Here is a 21,645-nt window from a genome sequence, read left to right as displayed (position 1 = left end):
TTGGGAGACACAACTAGTGAATAGGGGAAAGAAATTATATATCAATATTCCTATGAAATATTAGATATTATTATGAAAATCTTGCCAATTATTGCTCCAGTTATTACATTTCTTTTTTCATTACATATTGCCCCAAAAACCCATGAATATGCAAATTAGATACAGTGGATAGATACATATATGGGAAAGCACGTTTATGGCTATTTTAAAGCAAAATGGTATATCAAATCATTCTGTTATATCTTTCATAACATAGTTGAAAATCATCTTTATACAAAGTTTGGTATAAAAAATCCTAAAAGAGTATTGCCGATTTAAAACAAAATCCTATTGTTTTTGCCTTTTCATGTCTATTCATGTCTTATTTTATTTTTTTTTATTTTTTTTTTTTTAAAACTCAGTCCTGGTGTCCTCTACAGAGGACACAGCACATAACATATGAATAAAATATCATTTTTCAAAAATGTTATTTTCCCATGTATTTCTTATGCTCTAAACAATGTAATGACATGAAAAAAATACTACATTCACAAAACTTTTTTTTTCTGGTAGTCAGGAGGATATGCTCATTCACATGTATACCAACATTGTTCAACAATTAAAGAAGGCATTAAAAGAATAACCACATATAGCTCTGATATCAGAGTCAAAAGTTTACTTTTATTATTGTTGTCTGCCTTTGTTCCGCTTTCACTTTGGATAAAAGCATCTGCTAAATGCATAAATGTAAATGTTTTGTTAATTAGCCAAAAAAAAAATCACCAATTTCACTGTGTATTCTTTAAATGGTGAAACAAAAGGTGAACTTGACACAGTTCCTTTTTACAGTGAATTATATCATGGGACAAACAGGGATGATGTCATATGAGACTTGTGGGTGCATGCCCTCTGCTGCATTGTCTCTGTGTGTGAATGATTCATACAAAGACGTAGGAGTCAGCTAAGGCTGAGGCTTGATGTGACATCATTACCACTTCCTGTTTTGTGGTGTTGCTGAGGAAACAGCTACTAGCATTCTGAGTTGGAACAGTCTAATGAATCACGCTCTCTCTTTCTCTCCCTCCTACTTGTTCTGCCTTTTTCTTTCACTCTTTCCCTAGCGGTTACCACAAAAGGACCACGCTGTTCTGAAACATCAGACACACCCCTCAGTTTTACGATAATCTGAATGTATCCACATTTTTTCATATATTTGAAATCATGACATCTGTAGTTTAACACAATACGATTAGACACTATTAAAGTGGTGAAAACTAGATATATAGCTGCTTTATTAAATGTAAAAACTTAATCTTGGCACCTGTTTTCATCATCAGGTTAATGTCATCATATTAAGCATCTTTGATGTCTCACACTTTGTGGCTTTGAATTTTTTGTTTACGAAGCCATTTTGACTAGCATAAGTCGGAACCATTCTGCCTTAAATCATTCCCTCAAAAAACATAATGGGTCTTTTTCCATTGCCTTGATTCTGCAAAGTGTACTCTTAAAGCGAAAATTTACTATTAATTTGAAGGGTCTAAAAATAGTAGTTTATGCATTTTACCTAAAGCTGTCAGTGATTAATAAAAGTTTAGACTGTCTTAAAAATGACAATATGTGTAAACAGTCAAATGATCAGAACTTTTTCATTTTAGTTTACCACTCTAAAAGTTGATGTCAGTGTCAAAGTTCTATAAATATAGACGATACAGCTACCATATTTTGTATTTTTCAAAAGATATATTGTTAATTTATTAATAAAAACCAAGAAAAACAAAAAATTTTGAATAAACAACTGATTAGTTCATATTACAAAATCTCATTGCTACATTAAACAGGCAACAAAATAAAATGAAAAAGAAATATAAAGAAATATTAAACAATGTTACTGATAAAAAAAGAAACATTAAATAATGTTATTTTATGATTTGCAACTTTCTCTTGGGTCTTATTGAACAACTGACCAAATTTTGACTATGACTAGGCCTATAATTTTCCACCCGTTACATTGTAACCATAAAAAAGAAAAAAAGCAAACAGTTTATTTCATTGACCATCAAAAAAGCAAACAATTGTCTGGAAATAATAATTAAAAGGGGTAAGCCAAGAGCTAACACGCTCATGCATGCTCTTTCTCTCTATCATGACACACCATTCGCTAATCGGGACCGTCCCGCGCACAGCTCCAGACAGCTGTTGGCGCAGCACGCACTGAGCGAATCGACTCCCATTTCCCTTTTTTCTCTCAACGCGCCAATGTCCGCATCGGACGCCCGCTACATCCTCCGGTGGGCGGGTGCGCGCGGTCTGAAAACCCCACCTCTTTTTAAAAAGCGGACCGCAATGATTTAGAAGTTCAGGAATCCCACGTGACGTCACCGTGAGGTGATGTAATGCTTCTGTAAATAGATCATATTGTAATCGCGTTTCACTTCAGCGTGCTTCGTCTGAGCGCGAGGAGCGTTGCTAGTCTCAGTCTGCGTGCGTTTAGGTAAGTTAGTATTACTGTTTTACACTCGCTTGTGAATATGATTCCACTCTTAGTTCAGAACACCAATGTAGCGCGTTTCTTGTACAGTGCTGTTGGGATTTTTTGTTGTTGTTTTACTGTCAAGTTAGTGTCTGTCAAAGTGCCGGTTTCCATTGAGATGTTCGTAAACTATTTGAATGTCGGTTCGAGGGGGTGTGACACCACCAAACAAACAGATAAATAAAGAGTATTAGAATAAAAAAGGTTTTGACTATCGGAAAATGGATGTCTTTGTAAATCTTTAGTAGCTTAAAGATTGTCAACAAACTTGTCAACAAATAGGCTACGCTTTAGGGGAATGGCTGTTGGACAGTTAGCTGTTCAAAGACTGTTTGAATTTTAAATATATTTAAATGTTTGGTTGCACACGTGCGCGTGTTTTGAGGGCGTAAGTATTTGCGTTTGCTTTGGGTTAATCAAATTATTATTATTATTTTCAATTAAACCCAGTATGACATCTGCTGACACGTACTCCAAAGTGATTCAGACAACTTCACGATGTTTTCACCGTTAAAATAGCACGTTATTGCCCCTGGTTAGAATGTCTGATCTCAGTTGTTTGGGTTTGTAAAATTCGTGACACCGCGTGAGTCCTCCGGTTTCGCCATTACGTCATTCTGCAGGCCGGTTAGACGCTTGGCATTTTAGCACCGTAGACCCGTCTTGCCAATTCAAACTCTGGCCCCGGTTGAACTAAATGATGATGTCATGACTAGAGGAATGCTCACGTTATGAGTGACCGGGCAAATAGGGTTTTTTTTATATATAGGCGCGACTAATACGTAGTACGTTATATACAGAGAACACACAGAGAAGAGAACTCAAACAGGGAAATGTGAGCAGAATTAGGAGAACTGAGAGAAATATGAATAGCTCGTGCGTTTTTAAAACTATATTTCACTAATTAGGTGTCATCTATCTATCTATCTATCTAGCCTATCTATCTGCTTGTCGTTTATTTTCATTAAAGTACATGTTGTTTATTGACAGATAGATCATTTTTATTTGCCTATTTGTCTGTTTATTTGTCATGAGCATTTTATAATGTCATCTCCCATGTCTGCATGTGTTTGTATGTCTGTGTGCACGTGTGTGTATATGTATGCTTAGGTTTTTTTAGATCTCAGTGATGAATATTGATCAGGACAGGCCATATGTATGCACTGCTCCTGGATGCTCACAGGTAAGTGACAGATGTCCAGTTTGCTGGTAGTTGTCATGTCATCTAGAGCTACGACAATGTGTTTTATGTATGCTGTCACAAATTTTATCTATCACTTAGTAGTAAACTGCAGTATATTGAAGAATTATAATTCATATAGGAACACATATGTATCTTGTATGTAAAAAAAAAGGAGCTGTGCTTTTTCAGCATTGTCATGGCCTACCATGTTTCTTTTTCTCATAGCGCTTCCAAAGAGAAGATCACCTAATAATTCACAGACACAAACATGAGATGACCCTTAAATTCTCTTCTATAAAATGTGACAATATGCTTTCAGGTAAGGGCGGGTATGCAACTATTCACACAAAAATACACCTGTTTTTTCATCAACATTGTATTCATTTTCTATGCAACTAAAGAGTATCAATCTACAGATTGAGGTCAGTAATATAATAGCCTGTAAAAAGTGAATGAATGTGTGTGTGAGTGTCATGATAGGTCATGCTCACCATCTCCTTTAATTTAGCATTTAGACAGTGTCTGTTACCCTGGAAACTCAATGTCTGATATATAAACATCAGCCTGACCCTTGACCTCTGGGGTCTGTGAGCCATCATTGCAGCGACAGAAACATTTACATAAAAAACAAAAGAAGGACTTTACCTTCTGACCCCTTTCATAGTAGTCTAGAAAAGGCAGTTTCGTTTAGACTAACTCTAAATTACCAAAACAACACAAGTAAAATCAGGCTCATGTTTATGACATAGGGTTAATTTTTAACATTTTCCCAGCATGCCAGAAGATTACTTTAGACAAGTTTTGCTCATGACATTGAGAAGAGGGCTAGTTTCTTTACATTTGTTTAGAATGCCTGGAGGTTACTTGATATTAATCTACTGTTCTAAGTTTTCACTCTGACCTTGAGAAATCTCCAATGCCTCCTCAGTTTACATGTGTTTAGTATATATATATATATATATATATATATATATATATATATATATAATATTTAGTATATATATATATATATATATATATATATATATATACACACACACACACACACATATATATATATATATATATATACACACACACACACACACACATATATATATATTATATTATATATATGTATATTACACTTTTAAATTTAATATATAGTAAAGCTTTAAGAAAATCAATTTTATATTGTCTACATTTACATTTTATTGTATCTACATACCTTTCTACACTTTAATTTTAACTTTTCAAGAGATTTTTCCAGCACTTTATTTTTCATAAACACTAAAAATTTTCCAAATGTGCATAGATATTAATTAATATATTATTTCTAATAATATATAGTATATTTATGATATAATATATAAAATCATTAATAGAATGTTTCATTTATGCTATGTACTTGGTTGCACTATGTCATCTTATTTATGTATTATTCTCTTTTCTTCTTATTACATTTTAAAACAAGTTTGAATCGATTTTTATTTTTTATGCTTTTATTATTTGTTATGATTATTTTATGATTATTTTATTTTTTATTATATGTAATTTTTATGTAAAACATTTCAAATTACCATTGTGTATGAAATGTACTGTATAAATAAACCTGCCTTGTCTTTTATTAATAAAAAATCTCATAATTTGGTTCCATTGTGTTGTTACTTTCTTTATATATTGCCGGTGACATTTTGTGTGTGGCATCTGATGATGTTGTTTGCATTCATGATAAACGTGTACTCTTTGTTCATCTATAGATCAGACTCCAACTCCAACCCGTTTCTTACAGGACTGTGAGGAAGTGGGCCTCTTTACTGACCTGGAGCTTAACCAGTCACAGGCGGAGGAGGAGACAAAACCGGTGAGAGCTTTTTTTTTTTTTTTTAAATATTATAAATATTAGAATATTTAGCATATAAATGTTTTCTAAATTCTATATCTGTTCTTGCTTATAGAACTTTTCGGCTCAGGTGTCAGGTCAGAACCAGCCTCACACTGAGACACAACCTCAGCAGGGTCAACATCATCAGTTTCAGCCTCAGCAACAGCAGCAGTGCGCTCTGGCCCATCTGAACCAGAACCAGAACCAGCTCCACACGCACAGCTCACAGCCTCAGTCTCAATGTACAGCCACATACTCCACTTCAAATAAACAGTGAGTTTTAGCATATATTTACCCCCTAAATCCCCTATACTCTTCTATTCCTCATTAAAGGCAGGCCTGGTTCTTGACTATAGAAGGGTGAGCTAGCAGATATCCTCGGTGGGCAAGGTTTTTTTTTTTTTGTGCTATGTCTGCAGCTCTGCATGTAGATCTTATTTTTACTCTAAATAAAATGCTACAGTTTTTACTTTTCCATCATCCAATGACTGAAATTAAATGTGACAGGAGCCTACTGTTGCTATAGTAAGCTGATAGATAATAGATAAACCGTGCAGTCTTACTTCAGTGTTGTTAACATTGACATAGTTTGATTTAAATATTAAAGGGTTAGCCTAGTTCACCTAAAAATGAAATTTCTGTCATACATACTCACCCTCATGCCGTCCCAAACCAGTAAGACCTTCGTTCATCTTCGGAACACAAATTAAGATATTTTTGATGAAATCTGAGGGTTTCTGAACCACACATAGGCAGCAACGTCATTGCACATTTTGAGGTCCAGAAAGGTATTAAAGACATCATTAAAATAGTCAATATGACTACAGTGGTTCAACCTTAATGTTATGAAGCGACGAGAATACTTTTTGTGTGCAAAAACAAAACAAAAATAACAACAAAGCAACGAAACAGCCGGCTTTCGGACGTAAACATGGAGGCCTGCACTGTGTTCACTACGTCAACTGCGTATGACAACAGTTCAAATTGTTAAATAAAGTCGTTATTTTTGTTTAGTTTTTGCGCACAAAAAGTATTCTCGTAGTTACATAACATTAAGGTTGAACCACTGTAGTCACATGGACTATTTTAACCATGTCTTTAATAACTTTTTGGACCTCAAAAGGTGCAATGATGTTGCTGCCTATGTGTGGTTCAGAAACCATTGGATTTCATCAAAAATATCTTAATTTGTGTTCCGAAGATTAACGAAGGTCTTACGGGTTTGGGACAACATGAGGGTGAGTACTTAATGACAGAAATTTCATTTTTGGGTGAACTAACCCTTTAAGATACATTTTAAACCCCTAATTCGCACCTTGATAGCAGGCAAATATTTCTGCCTGTTATTACTCGTGAGATTGTCAGCCTCTGTTTTTCCACAACAGACTGAAACCGCCTTGTGTATAATGTGGCTTTGCTTTCATCTTAAAAAAGGAAAAATACAGCAATTTTCTAGTGTTATGATTGTTTGGGGCAGTCTTCAACACACAGCCCACCTCAGATTGCTTGTAATCAATGCACAAATCATAAAAAAGATCAACGCTATCTTTGCATTAATTCTGATTGGGTGGGCAAGACAGATGTTTGGGTGGGCTCAGCCCACCCCTGCCCATGCCTAGATCGAGCCCTGATTAAAGGTCAACATTTTAACTGAAAAAGTTACATTTTTGGGGGTATACAGTATGTATTTATGGTAGAAAATAAGTCAAAAAGATTTAATGCAACACAGCATCATACCTTTAATTTTATGAGATCCAGAATATTTTGGTTTTTAATGTAGCATTGCATCTTTAGAATTTGCTAGCTGAACTTGTTATTGTAAAGATGTTGAAATGCTGCAAATTAATGTTTAACCTTTAAATTATTATATACATCATGTCCCCCACTGATAGCAGCCCAGTGTAAACTTTCTGAAAATTTCTAAATTGCTTTATACTGACCCCTTTTGTCCACTATTAATCTGAATCCCTCTGACTCATTACAGATCTGCACCCAGCTGTCTACACAGCACACAGGCAAACACCATGCCTGGGACATCAGCCATGAATGTAAGTAAACCTGAGAGCATTTCAAAACCACCTGCACAGTAAAATAATTATCTAAATAATAACTCTATTTCTTTATACGTCAGCACAATAATTTCATATACTTTTAAAATAACAGATGGAGGCACAATTGTCCATGAACTCCAGTATGATTGGCATACCAGGCCCCACCCACTCTGGCTCATGCTCCTCCCTTCAGGTACAGCCCCATACTAATGATTTGGCTCCATGGTTACAGGATTATGATGTCTCTATAGAAACATTACAAGTCAGACAGGGGTTATAATGCCACAGTGCTTTGTAACTAATGTAGACATCTTGATTGTGTTATCTAATTCAGACACATGCAATGTTGCGGTTTTGCCTGTTAAAAAGCTGCATACACACACACACACATGCAGGAGACTCTCGTCCACTGATTCTCTTCAGAAAGTGGAGGAGATTGAATTTCAAAGGCTTCGGGTTGACCTGGTTATCATCTGTCTTTTCAAAGCCGTCTTTGTAGATTCTGTGTTTTAAAAAACTTAAAAGTGCCAAGTAATCTCACCATCACAAACAATCACTACACACAGGAAACCTTAGATGTAGAAATTAAAAACACATGGTTGCCTGCAAAAGTTGGTACAACAAATCTTGCTTTAGGCATTTCCCTTATAAATAGCAATTATCCACAGTGTTATATGACAATGATGTTGACAGTGACCCCAGGAGCTTTTTTTGACCCATCTTTCCCCGTCTCTAATCCTTCAGAGGTCAAAGGTCATACCAGCCCACAGCCAGCCTGCAGTCTCCAATGGCAGTCAGAATCCTCTTTGCCACATGATGGAGATGATGTCATCACAACAGCACCCACTGTCGCATATACAATCCTCATCTCATCATCACGCATACCAGCAGCACTGCCACAACCAATCACCGCAAAGACTTGCACATCAACATCAAAGCCAAGACCAATCACTTCACAGCCATGCTCACCACTCTCCACCCACGCACTTGCATCCTGGCTCCTCCCACCAGACCGCCCCTCCCCTTTCACATCAGCCAATACCTACACAGGTCTAGATTTTTGCGCCGAACTCTGACTTTTACAGTTTATCTTAATTTATTGTATTATTTAATGCAATGTTTGTGTTTTATAGATGGCCTCCACACCAAAACACACCCACTGCCCGCAGTCTCCTCCACAGCCGACCGTGAGCAGACGCCGACGGACAGCAGAGGAAGACCCGGATGAGCGCAGACGGAAGTTTCTGGAGAGAAACAGAGCTGCTGCCACGCGGTGCAGACAGAAGAGAAAAGTCTGGGTGATGTCTTTGGAAAGGAAGGCTGAGGAGCTTACACACACTAACTTACAGCTACAGGTACATTTACACATGCACGATTAGATATGTAGAATCAAATATAATTGAAACTTCATGATAGATTCATGCGTTTGCTACTTTGTTGCTTTGCTTTGTTTGTTCTTAGAATGAGGTGACATCACTCAGGACAGAAGTCACTCAACTGAAGCAAATTCTTCTTGCACATAAAGACTGTCCTGTCTCTGTGAGACAGAGAGAAACGCAGAGTGAGTATGAATTATTTTCTCATTCTCTCCTCCTTTCTCTCACATACTACTGTATATGGTTGAATCTCATTAAAACCTGTGAAGAACATGTCTGCATCTCATATTTCACCCCAAAATAATAATTATAATAAATGATATATTGCTTTAAAAAATGAAAGGCCTATTTTAGAACAACAATGATTTTTTTGCACCATGACAATTAGGGTTAGTTCACCCAAAAATTAAAATTCTGTCATTAATTACTCACCCTCATGTTGTTCCACACCCGTTAGACCTTAGATATTTTTGATAAAATCTGATGGCTCAGTGAGGCCTCCATTGACAGCAAGATAACTAACACCTTCAAATGCCCAGAAAGGTACTAAAGACATATTTAAAACAGTTCATGTGACTACAGTGGTTAATCCTTAATGTTATGAAGCGACGAGAATACTTTTTGTGCACCAAAAAACAAAATAATGACTTTATTCAACAATATCTAGTGATGGGCGACTTCAAAACACAGCTTCAAGAAGCTTCGAAGCTTTACAAATCTTTTGTTTCGAATCAGTGGTTCGGAGCCTGTATCAAACTGCCAAAGTCACATGATTTCAGTAAACGAGGCTTCGTTACGTCATAAGTGTTTTGAAACGTTTCAAAATTTCAATGGTTCACGTGACTTTGGCAGTTTGATACACGCGCCAAAGATTTGTAAAGCTTCGAAGCTTCATGAAGCAGTGTTTTGAAATCGCCCATCTCTAGATATTGTTGAATAAAGTCATTTTTTTGTTTTTTTTGGCACACAAAAAGTATTCTCGTCGCTTCATAACATTAAGGTTGAACCACTGTACTCACATGAACTGTTTTAAATATGTCTGGGCATTTGAAAGTGTTAATGATCTTGCTGTCAATGGAGGCCTTACTGAGCCATAGGATTTTATTAAAAATATCTAAATTTGTGTTCGGAAGATGAACGAAGGTCTTACGGGTGTGGAACGACATGAGGGTGAGTAATTTATGACAGAATTTTCATTTTTGGGTGAACTAACCCTTTAAGCACCCCAAATAATATACAAATAATGCAAAGAAAAAAGTAAACTGAAAATAAAATAGAAGTATTTATACATCATGAGAGTATATTCTAAATAAGAATAATTGTACTATAGTCATTTAAAATGCCTTATCAAAAAAAATTGTAAAAAAAAAAAAAAAAAAAGTAAATAAAAACCATATCACAATAATGAGAATATTCTTTAATTAGAATTTTTCATTTAATTAAAGAAAATTAAAAATATAAAGTCCGGACACATTGTGACACACCATGAAAATAATGTCCATCATCCCTTAAAATATATATTTTACTTTTTTTTTTTTTTTTTTTTTTTTTAAATAAAATATTTATTCTTTATTCTTGCACTACCGTTCACAAGTTTAGGGTCAGTAAGATTTTTTTTTAAATAATTAATACTTTTATTCATCAAGGATGCATTTAATTAATCAAAAGCGATGGTAAAGACTTTTATATTGTTACAAAAAACAGTTACACAGTTTCCAAAAAAAATTAAGCAGTTTTCAACATTGATAGAAGAAAAATGTTTATGAAAGAACAGGAGACACTGAAGACAGGAGTAATAGCTTGACAAGGCATAAATGAAAGGATTTTAAAATATATTTAATGATATTAAAATAGAAAACAGTTATTTAAAGTGTTTATAATATTTCACAAACTGTATTTTGACTAAAATACAGCCTTGGTGAGAGTAAAAAACTTTTTAAAAATTTTACCAGCCCCAAACCTTTGAGTGGTAGTGTATTTATATTGTGTTTTATTACATATAATGTGTATAATATTTTATAAATTTTGAAAATCTCTCATTTTAATAAACTCCTTTTGTATTCGTGTTTAGGTGGAGTAGGTAGCCCAACAGAAAGTCCTGTCCAGCAACATGCCATTCAACACAACAGCATCTCAACCTCAAGTTCGACTCTATCCCACACTCACCTCACCACACACTCCCACCCTAACTAACAACACAACTACTATGACATGCTCCTACATACACATAGAATGATGAGAACACAAAATACAATCCACCTTCAGAGCCATATGGTCAGGGCATCTATAACAAAGTAGATACCCATCAGTGCAAAAGCAAAACTAAACAGCAAAATGTTTAAAACTGGGATTTATGATTAAAAGGGAATGTATGCGTCATATATATGTCTGTAATGTTCTTAAAAGAATAGAATAATTCATCAGAAATCTGTTTATATTTATGGCCCTTGTCATCTCAGGAAATAAGCCGAGGGTCAGATGGATGTTTCCAGTGGTTTTATTTTACCTCACTGTGATTTGTTTTGTTTTTTTACAGTGTTGGAAAACAATCTGTCCTTTTACACTCACTAAATTTAGTTTTCTTATTCTCAAACCTGTCTCTCACCCTCCATCTGTCTTCTCACACTCTTCCTCGTGCTTTTTTATAGCTGATCTTTCTCAGGGACACTCATCTAGTTTTACTCCTGGAGTATGTGTGCACATTTGTGTGTATAAGTGTTTGTTTTTTTGGCCACTTTCAGTGTAAATGCTTTGATAGCTTCAGTGACAGCTGTGTGTGCTAAATCCTGAAACTAATGGCAAGGCTGTGTGAAATGCATTGAATCAGGGCAGTTGTAAATTTGTAATTGTAAATAGGAATCTCTAGTTTTATAAATTTATGATGATGCAGCTATGCTGTTGTTACATGTTTGTCTTCGCTGTAAATATTGTCAGAGGCCCCTTGGTAAATTATCAGGTATCACATTACCTAAGAAAGTACTGAAAGTATCACATGTGAATTTTGGATTGACAGAACATGCAACTCATTTTATATAGCCAAATTCAGAATCATGTAAAGGACTTGTGTATTACTAATCGCACTCATGGCACTAGGAATGTCTTACAGTATTCTCAATACGGCATAGCATCATTTCACACTAACTGGTTCAGAGACAATCAAAATGTCAATACTGACATTTCCTGGAAATGAAATACAAGCATGTGTGCTATCTCTTAAAAAAATGCTTAGATAAAGCATTTATATGGCTATACATTCTGTGGAATATGGAATTATGAATTTCGAGAAAAAAAAAAAAAAGAATGTTTGTAAACGCTGCAGGTTTAAACTGTTTTATGCATGTACAGGTTTTTTGAAATATTTATCTATTTTTGTACACATTTGTGGCCATTTTTAATTAAAAGCACTTAATATCTGTATCCATATGTTCTGATCTCCTTTTTCATCGTTCATCGAAATAATTCCATAATGCTGTGATACAACTGCTGCTTTTAGTGTATTAGCATGCCCAGCTTTTTACATACAGTGCCGTCAAGAAATTTAAATCAGAAATTAGAATATTTCCAACTACCTGAATTATTGCTGGATTATTCTGACGGTTTGACTGCATGGGTAATAGTTTAAATAAATGATTGCTGAAATGTGGTTAGATAGTGTTAGAGTTCAAGTCTTGTGAAAACTTGGTTTATTGCGCCATCTTATGGTGGAGTTATGCAGAAAAGCTAGGCAGTAGCCTGGTTTCACAGACAGGGTTTAGATTAAGCCAGGATTAGGCCTTAGACCATTTAGAACATTTAAGTAGCTTTTATAAACATGCCCTAGAAAAAAAAAAAAACATTACTGGTGTGCATCTTGAGACAAAACAATGGCAGTGACATATTTTGAGATATGTCAGTGCGAGTTGCTTTCAGTTAAAACAGCTCAAACATGCATTTTTAGTCTTGGTTAGTTCACCCAAAAATGAAAATTCTGTCATTAATTACTCACCCTCATGTCGGTCCACACCTGTAAGACCGTTCATCTTCGGAACACAAATTAAGATATTTTTCATAAAATCCTATGGCTCAGTGAGGCCTGCATTGCCAGTAAGACAATTAACACTTTCAGTACCCAGAATGCTACTAAAGACGTATTTAAAACAGTTCATGTGACAACAATGCTTCAACCTTAATGTTATGAAGCGACGAGAATACTTTTTGTGCGCCAAAAAAACTAAATAACGACTTTATGACAATATCTAGTGATAGGCGATTTCAAAACACTACTTCAAAGATTTACGAATCTTTTGTTTCGAATCAGGATTCGGAGCGCCAAAGTCACGTGATTTCAGTAAACAAGGCTTCGTTGCGTGATAAGTGTTTCGAAATGGTTCACCACTGGGGGGCGTGACTTTGGCAGTTTGATACGCGCTCCGAACCACTGAATCGAAACAAAAGATTCATAAAGCTTCGAAGCTTCATGAAGCAGTGTTTTGAAATCACCCATCACTGGATATTGTCATAAAGTCGTTATTTTGTTTTGTTTTTTGGCGCACAAGAAGTATTCTCGTCGCTTCATAACATTAAGTTTGAACCACTGTTGTCACATGAACTGTTTTAAATACGTCTTTAGTAGCTTTCTGGGCATTGAAAGTGTTAATTGTCTTACTGGCAATGCAGGCCTCACTGAGCCATTGGATTTTATGAAAAATATCTTAATTTGTGTTCCGAAGATGAACGAAGGTCTTACGGGTGTGGAACGACATTAGGGTGAGTAATTAATGACAGAATTTTCATTTTTGGGTAAACTAACCCTTTAAGCCTTGTCTGTGAAACTGGGGGTAGAGTTTTGAATGTAAGATCAGCGTTGAATTAATTATAAAGAACAAAAAAGGAAACCATTACACACAAACTATGCACAATCACTATTAACTCCTATGTATTTATTGCAAAAAAAAGGTGAAATGTATAAACTTTAACAAATGAATTCGCTTGTGCTGTACTTCAGTTGATAGTAATACAAAAGTAATACATTTTCAACAAGGACAGAAATACATTAATTCCAAAACCAAGCAATTCTGCCAACCAGCAGCTGAGGTTTAGACAATCAACCGAAAGAAAATAAGAAAAAGAAAAGAAAAGATTTACAATTTCAGTGGTTTTGGCAAAAATAATTTGTGTGCCAAAATTGTGTATTTTCAGATACACAAAACACTTCAGTCTGAGTATCTAAGCATTATGACATCATCATCTCTTCGTGCGGGGCTGTTGTCAAAGAAACGTTCGCCGGGGAACTGGATGAGGTCACCTTCTTCAGCCAGTTGTCTGCCACTCTGGTAACCACTGAATTCAGAAGAGACACAGGTAGTAGCCACAGTCGAGCGAAACGGATGTCTAGTTGAGTACATGTGACGTACATGTGCATGAGCTGATGACTTCCTGTTTCTGATCCGCCTCTTCAACACACGCCCCAGCCAGATTCCACCCACCAGAAGAAGGAGCAGAGCATTGGCTGTAAGGGCTGCTACTGTGACGAGCTGTAGGTTGACCTCACTTGTCACCAAGGGCAAAAGTGTAACAAATCCAGTGCAGTGATCTCTGGGGGCAACCTGGCACAAAGCCCCGTCCACTACACTCTCCACACAGGTGATGTAGGTGGAGTCTGGGCGGAGCTCTTGGAGGGTCACCGCCCGGTCAGTTCCATCTATGTAAACATAGCGTGGGAAGCGGAAAGCATGGCCGAAACGGTCAAATAAAACCCGGAAGAGAAGCTCTTTCCCATGAACTAGTCCAACATCGGGGGTTGTGCTCCAATGGACAGTGGCTGTATTGGAAGTGACATCTTCCACGCTAACATTCAGGATGGAGTGATGGTTGAATTGACATGCATCAGTGATCACTGCTATTCTTGAGTCATGATGCTTGGCTCTGTCCTGTAAGGGCAGGTTGAACTGCTCCTGTTGGGCCGAAGCAAAGGTGCTGTGGTTGTGGGTGTTGTTGTGGCCTATCAGGAACGTAGACATTGTTGTGGAAAAATCAGATAAGGAGGCATTTTTTCCAGCTGTGGATCTTGGCCTTGAGCTGACTAGTTTCCTTTTCTTCTTTCTTTCAAATGTTGTCACAAGCCCTTGCTCCCCTTGATCCCCTTGAACCCCTACTTCTTCATGTTTCTCTCCTTCTCGCTTCTCTCTTTCCTCCTTGAGAATCGATGCCTCTACTACTGCTCCACGGCTCTCCATTGGGTGAGACAGAGGTTCAGACTCGCAATAGCCACTCATATTACCCAGCTGCGAGTTGCTGACATAGTCCAAGTATTTTCCCGCCAGCGCTGGGGGGTGAAGGCAGCGTACAAACACGGTCAACAGCTTTCCATGAGAATGCGCATGCGTCAACCAGCTTTTAAGCTTCTCCATGCGGCAGTCGCATGTCCAGTTATTCCCATTCAGTTCTACGTGAAACAAAACGCCGTTTGTGGCGAAAATTCCGCCGGAGAGATTAATAAGACGATTGTTTTTCAATTTTAAGGTTTTTAGATGTGAAAGGTGGCCGAAAGCACCGGGGTCCACGCGAGATATGTGATTGTCACTAAAGTCGAGGTGTTCGATGCGCTCGAGCGGGTCCAGCAGACCAGCCACGATCTCTGTCAGCTCGTTCTTGTCTATCTCGAATTCTTTAACGCGCGCGAGCCCTTTGAGGGCTTCGTTGTCCAGTTTTAATATCTTGTTGTGGCTCAGCGAAAGTTTTGTTAGCTTTTTCAACTTATGAAAGACGCGATTTCCAATGTGCCTTATTTGGTTGCTTTTTATTAGAAGAGTAGTTAGTGACTTAAGATGGGAAAACATAAAAATGTCGCGCAGTTCTGTTTGTTTATTGTCCGATAGATTTAAAAACTGCAGTTTGCTGAGCCGCGAAAACGCATTTCGATCAATATGGCGAAGCTGGTTCGATTCTAAGTGCAGAAACATTAAATTTGTCAGACCTTTGAAAACGGATTGTTTTAAAAACTCAATAGAATTTCCATCAAGTCTCAGTTTGACTAAACTATTTAAATGACTAAAAGATTCGGAAGTAATGTCCTTGATTTCGTTGTTATTGCTATACAATATTGTGAGTTTTTTCAGCGACTGTAAAGTCCCAGGTTGTATTGCCGAGAGTAAGTTGTTACCCAGATATAGTTCCTCCAGCTTGGAAAGTTTCTCGAATGCTTTAGGGTGTATATTCCTTATTTGGTTAAACTGGAGATTAAGCCTCATTAGGTTACCATAGCGCATGAAGTCGAAGGCGCTGAGGTTGTGAATGAAGTTTCCCGCAAGACTGAGAACCCGTACATCCCCTGCGCGCTCCACCTGCGGCGCTTTGGGCACCGCGCGCAGACCGCGATTTGCGCACAGGATATGCTGCGCGTGCTGGCAGTCGCATGTTTCAGGACAAATGGCGCAAACAGGCGCGAATAATAAAAGCGCTCCACTGCCCAGCAAAAGAAAGTTGTAGAGCAAATATGCCATTCCAGTGATACGCAAACAACAACTCACTCAATACATTCCTTTGTTTCAGTCCAGGTTCGCCAAATTCTTCCTCGCCAGGAATTAAAGCTTTACGGATGCACTGCCGCCCGAGTACAGACATTTAGATTATGTTTAGGTATAGCACGACTGCATAGCGATTTGAAGCTGTATTGAGATATCCCTGCACAGCCGTTGGCGAACTGATGTGGCTCCAACCAAGGAAACATTTGCCTCCGCCAGACTCTCTCATCCCCCAAGATGTCATCTGTTGCAGATTACACACACACACACACACACACACACACCATAGCCATCTCCTAGTTCAGCACGGATCACCCCGCCCCATTCTACTCCAGATGTGGACATTACAGTCACACGACATACACACTCGTGTATAGGATCAATCGGATCTACAGATTCTGGTTCAGATTTTTCTTAACGATTCCTTAGGTTGTATTGAGGATTCTTTTAGTACTTTTTAAGGGGAAGAAACCAATTCTTATTGCATTAACTGCTATTTAGCAGGCCATTGGCCATAAAAATACTAAAGCAAAAACTGATAACATTTTCATAAAATTAATGGTTCAAATATTTTTAGATGAACAGACCTGACTAAAGTGACCAAATGACTTGCGAATCAGAATCAGTAAGTGAGTCGGAAACTGTTTAGACAGATTCATAAGTGGTTTTTGATTCACTAAAAAACAACCAGTTCGCAAAAAGTCATTCTGTCAAGAATTGCACTGCACTGGTCTCAATGTTTTCAGCCCTATGACAAGAGATCAGTAAAACAAGTGGTGCTCATTAAGGGTGGAGCTTGATGTCCAGCTCCCTCTCTCTGGATGTAATGGGTGGAGCTTGAAGGTCCAGCCACACCATAACCCTACCCATAACCCTATCTCTAAACCTACCTAGGTCAAGCTCCACCCATTGGTTCCACAGCTGGACTATGTATGTTTAGGTCCGATGAAGATGATAAAGATGCAAAATGTTCCAAAACAAAAAGTATTTATTAAATAAAACAAACTCAGGTACTCCACAAGTATGAAGGCAACGTAATAGCGTGTAACACACGACAATACCAGACAATAAACTGAAGGAAATTATGAATTGAAATACATAATGATGATGAACTCAAAGACTAACAGGTGGGATCATTAAATGAGTGTCCATAGCAACTAATGACTGGCAGGAACAAAGGAACAAAGGAAACAAGTAACTGAAGGTCCAATATGAAAACAAAACCAATATAAAGGCAAAACGTACCAGTACTCAGCACGTACCAGTACCCCCCCCCCCAGTACTCCCCCCTTTCTGGACGGTGGCTCCTGGCATCATAAAAGATAAATGTTCAAATTAAAATTCAGGAGAGTGGAGGAGCAGAAGACTTCAATGGCAGAGCAGAAGACCACCACAGGAGAGCAGACGAGACTGAAGATCCCCATGGCAGAGTAGAAGACCACCACAGCGGACTGACGACCCCCATGGAGGAGCAGAAGACCATCACAGCAGGACTGATGACCCCCATGGAGGAGCAAATGAGACTGAAGATCCCCACGGTGGAACCGCGGTGACGAGCAGCCGAGGAAGAGCCAGGGTGCTGGTGGACTGAGGCGAAGCCGGTGCGACCAAAGACCAAGGCAGAGCCCGACAGAGCCGAAGGGGTGGAGAGATGAAGTGCAGCTGATGTCCCGGAAATCCGTGGCGAAGGAAGAGTAATGTCTGACCAAGGTGGAGACGGAGGGACGAGGGAGCCCGGTGGAGCCATGAGGATGATGGTCCCTGGTGATGGTCCCTTTACTGTTTGATTCATAGTTCTTTCCTTACTTGGTCTGGTATTCTGTAACGTGTAGGTCCGATGAAGATGATAAAGATGCAAAAGTTTCAAAATAAAAGTATTTATTAAATAAAACAAACCTTCATACCTAATCCACAGGTATGAAGGCAATGTAACAGAGTGTAACACACAACAATACCAGACAACGATTTGAAGGAAATGAGGAATTTACATACACAATAATGATGAACTCAAAGACTAACAGGTGGGATCATTAAATGAGTGTCCTAATGACTGGCAGGAACAAAGGAACACAGGAAACAGATAACTGAAAGTCCAATATGAAAATTAAACCAAAACAGGCAAACATCACAGACTAGGTAAAACTCCACCCATTATGTCCAGAGAATCCAAGAAGTATTTTGGTTTCTAGTAGCAATTTTTAGTAGGCCTACAGTAATTTTTGTTCCTTTTGTTGGTGTTGGATGAATGGGAACTTTAATTTTTATTGGGATAAAAATTAAGTAATTTTAAGTAAGTCTTATTAAAGATCAGTGTCTAGGAGACAAACTATGAGACAGGTATGCTTTTAGTCAGCCTTGACCAAAAATAACTTTATTTCAATTGATTTTACACCCGTTGTCACTATAAAAATACATGAATGAAAAGACATTATGGGGAAAAAATCCTGGGGAAATATGCCTAAACCTGCCTAAAACAGGCTTAGAATCATGAATCTCTAGTGACGTCCCTGTGTTGCAGGAAACATGGTCAGAATATTTTTTTAATGCAGTGTTCTGTACTAAAAAATACCCGTTCCAGAATTTCTACAGTTACCATGAAATCAAAATGGACAAATCTTGTTTTTTAATGGAATATTGCTGTATTTATTATAAATGATGTATCTGTTCACATAATTATTTTTTTAATTTATGTGCCCTCCTATTCTTTAATCAAATAAACTTCCCCTCCCTTTTGTAATGACATCTCTTGTCTGATGACGTTTTTTGGAGCGAGAGCAGTTCAACATGAAATCGCAGCAATAGCTTGTTTGCAATCATGTGATTCTGATGACGCGCAAAATTCAGGTGGAGGGCAGGAAGTGAAAATTAGAATGGACGAGATGGAGAAAAGTCCGCACTGTGCTGGTTTAGAAAGGTATAAACAGAAAATCACAACATATGTTGGACGTGATCCTTATGTTATTAAGAGGAGCGATTTTTCTACTGAATTGAAAGACTTGCCTGCCATTGAGGAGGTAGATACTGTATAGAGAATGTGAAGCTGTCGTCACGCCGTGTTGAGTTCTAGTCTGATTTTGATTTTCTGTCATGATTGTGAAAAATGTCGCCATTGTAGGTCAATCATGCTGAATCAAGAATTGCAATAAGAACTCATATCATTGTTCAGGGAGGAAAAAACTGGATGGTGTAATACAATTTTCACCTTTTCTACATGTAAAAACACAAGACGCCTTATAGCAAATCTAATAATGTCACTGATTAAACCCACTCCCATCACTCAATAAAATAATCACATTGCCGAGTGTTTTTGAAAGTTTTGTGTTTTGTTTGGCTTAATAATTAACATTACATTTGCGAGTATGACTTTCACTCGGTGAGCCTAAAACTGTTTACAAGCTTCTATGGGTTCTATGGGTATCCGTGGCCATATGGGAAGGTGAATATATACAAAGATAACATTAAAACTACAGTTACATTTACACCCTTCCAACACAAAAATGTCAGCTTGTTGAACATTTTTTTTTTAATTTGGATATTTTCTACTATATGATGGCTGAAACAGCAGTGCGTGCCCAGCGTGTGACACTGTTTTCTCGTTTTCACGGTAACCAGATCAACATTGTGAACAGAATTCTACAAAACTTAAGTGAATGATCATGCAATGGGATAAAATAGCTTCTCTTTCCTGCAAACAATACCATGAAGAATGTGAATATTTAACCAAGTCAAAAACAAAAAAAGGTAAGCAGTTATCCATATTAATTTCAGTATCAGCAGACACAAAATGCTATTAAAGGCGACAACTTTTAAAGTTAAAAAATGATTAAAGTTATGTAAATGATAAAGCTCCTTGTGGTTTCTCGGTTTGATTGATCTGAGCAACCATGAACGACGCAAAGCATAGGAATTTTGAGTTTGTGATAGCGATTCCTATATAGAAAGAATACTTCCTGCCCTCCAGCTGCATTTCGCACCATAGAAATGACGTCATGTGCAAACAACCTATAGCAAATGACAACGATCCAATCAATTCCCGATGGACATTTTTTTTTTTGTTCGAGAAGCTGTTTCACTTGGATATATGTCACAATAGGGGAAGAAAAGACTTTTGCAAATTCCATTTCATGCCTACTTTAATGGAACAGATAATCATGAAAATTACTTGGTTGCGTTATATTTTTTTTTAAGAAATGGAACCAGTTCTCAATAAGAACTAGTCCTTGGCTCCCAACACTACATGTGTGCGTAGACAAAACAAACGAACATTCTTCCCACGAAGGTCCCACGAGACTCGATCTTGGACTCCACTGCTTGTTTAAAAAGCACCGCCAGGGAGAAAAATAGAAAACTAAAGAAAGGGAATTTCAGACCAAATTTCTGTCGCAGGCCGTGTGCCAGGTCGTGGGAAGGATTGAGGAGCACGCTCTCTTGGGTGCGTGGGCAGAATTGAAAAACGCTTGAATTTATAAGTTTGATGTATTCGCGAAGAAATAGCTTGTCAAAGAAAAGTTATCATGGAATAATTCAATTTTTCATTACTTTTCTAAATCCAACAAGAACATAATAAATAACGTCCACTCAACTAAGCGAAAGGTCCAGATGTTTCATATTTCCTTTTAGCTCAAACATTCAGCATGGAGGAGGGCTGCCACGAGCAGTGTTGATAATTATTTTGACTGCTGATTGGATCTTCTAAAAAAAACTATATTTTCATGTCAAAGAAATAATAGATTAGCAAGGATCTGAATGGCGCATTTGGTGTTTGATTTGCAAAAATGCCAAACTTTTCAATGTCTTGAAAGCAATAGAAAGATGCAGAAAATGCAAACATACTTATATCTTCTCTGCACATTGAAATGTGTGTGCATGTGTGTGTTTCCAGTGAGGAACCCCCACACCCGGGGGTCATTTCCTGTCTAGTCCTCACATGAATTTGCCGACTTCACATGGTAAGCCATGATGAATAAAACTGTTGTGTTTACAAAATGTGTTTGTGGGACAAAATAATATGACCACACAACTGGCTTAAAGGGATAGTTCACACAAAAAATGAAAATTCTGTCATCATTTACTCACCCTCAAGTTGTATAACGTGTATAAATTTCTTGTTCTGCACAAAGGAAGATATTTTTAAGAAAGTATGTAACCAGGCTGCTT

The 21,645-nt window shown here is 37.4% G+C and overlaps 2 protein-coding genes across 3 annotated transcripts; one reads left to right on the top strand and one right to left on the bottom strand.

Moving 5' to 3' along the window:
- The first annotated feature begins 2,388 nt into the window (after positions 1 to 2,388).
- Positions 2,389 to 12,403, top strand: creb5a (cAMP responsive element binding protein 5a). 2 transcript variants are annotated; one of them, XM_051873566.1, is made up of 11 exons: positions 2,390 to 2,473; positions 3,623 to 3,695; positions 3,921 to 4,014; positions 5,435 to 5,538; positions 5,633 to 5,832; positions 7,544 to 7,607; positions 7,723 to 7,803; positions 8,355 to 8,660; positions 8,744 to 8,965; positions 9,072 to 9,171; positions 11,058 to 12,403. In XM_051873566.1, the coding sequence occupies exons 2-11, from the start codon at positions 3,642 to 3,644 to the stop codon at positions 11,177 to 11,179; spliced, it is 1,347 nt and encodes a 448-aa protein (XP_051729526.1). In that variant the 5' UTR covers positions 2,390 to 2,473; positions 3,623 to 3,641; the 3' UTR covers positions 11,180 to 12,403. The 2 variants fall into 2 exon arrangements, with proteins under 2 accessions (XP_051729527.1, XP_051729526.1); XM_051873567.1 differs by lacking the exon at positions 8,355 to 8,660 and having other exon boundaries at positions 2,389 to 2,473.
- A 1,472-nt stretch (positions 12,404 to 13,875) lies between these two features.
- On the bottom strand, positions 13,876 to 16,746 carry tril (TLR4 interactor with leucine-rich repeats). The gene has a single exon (XM_051872815.1). The coding sequence runs from the start codon at positions 16,465 to 16,467 to the stop codon at positions 14,179 to 14,181; it is 2,289 nt and encodes a 762-aa protein (XP_051728775.1). The 5' UTR covers positions 16,468 to 16,746; the 3' UTR covers positions 13,876 to 14,178.
- Positions 16,747 to 21,645: the final 4,899 nt, after the last annotated feature.

Source organism: Ctenopharyngodon idella, chromosome 19, assembly GCF_019924925.1.
Source record: "Ctenopharyngodon idella isolate HZGC_01 chromosome 19, HZGC01, whole genome shotgun sequence".
Taxonomy (NCBI): domain Eukaryota; kingdom Metazoa; phylum Chordata; class Actinopteri; order Cypriniformes; family Xenocyprididae; genus Ctenopharyngodon; species Ctenopharyngodon idella.
The sequence above is the reverse complement of the archived record's forward strand: the minus strand, read 5'-3'. Positions and strand labels throughout refer to the sequence as shown.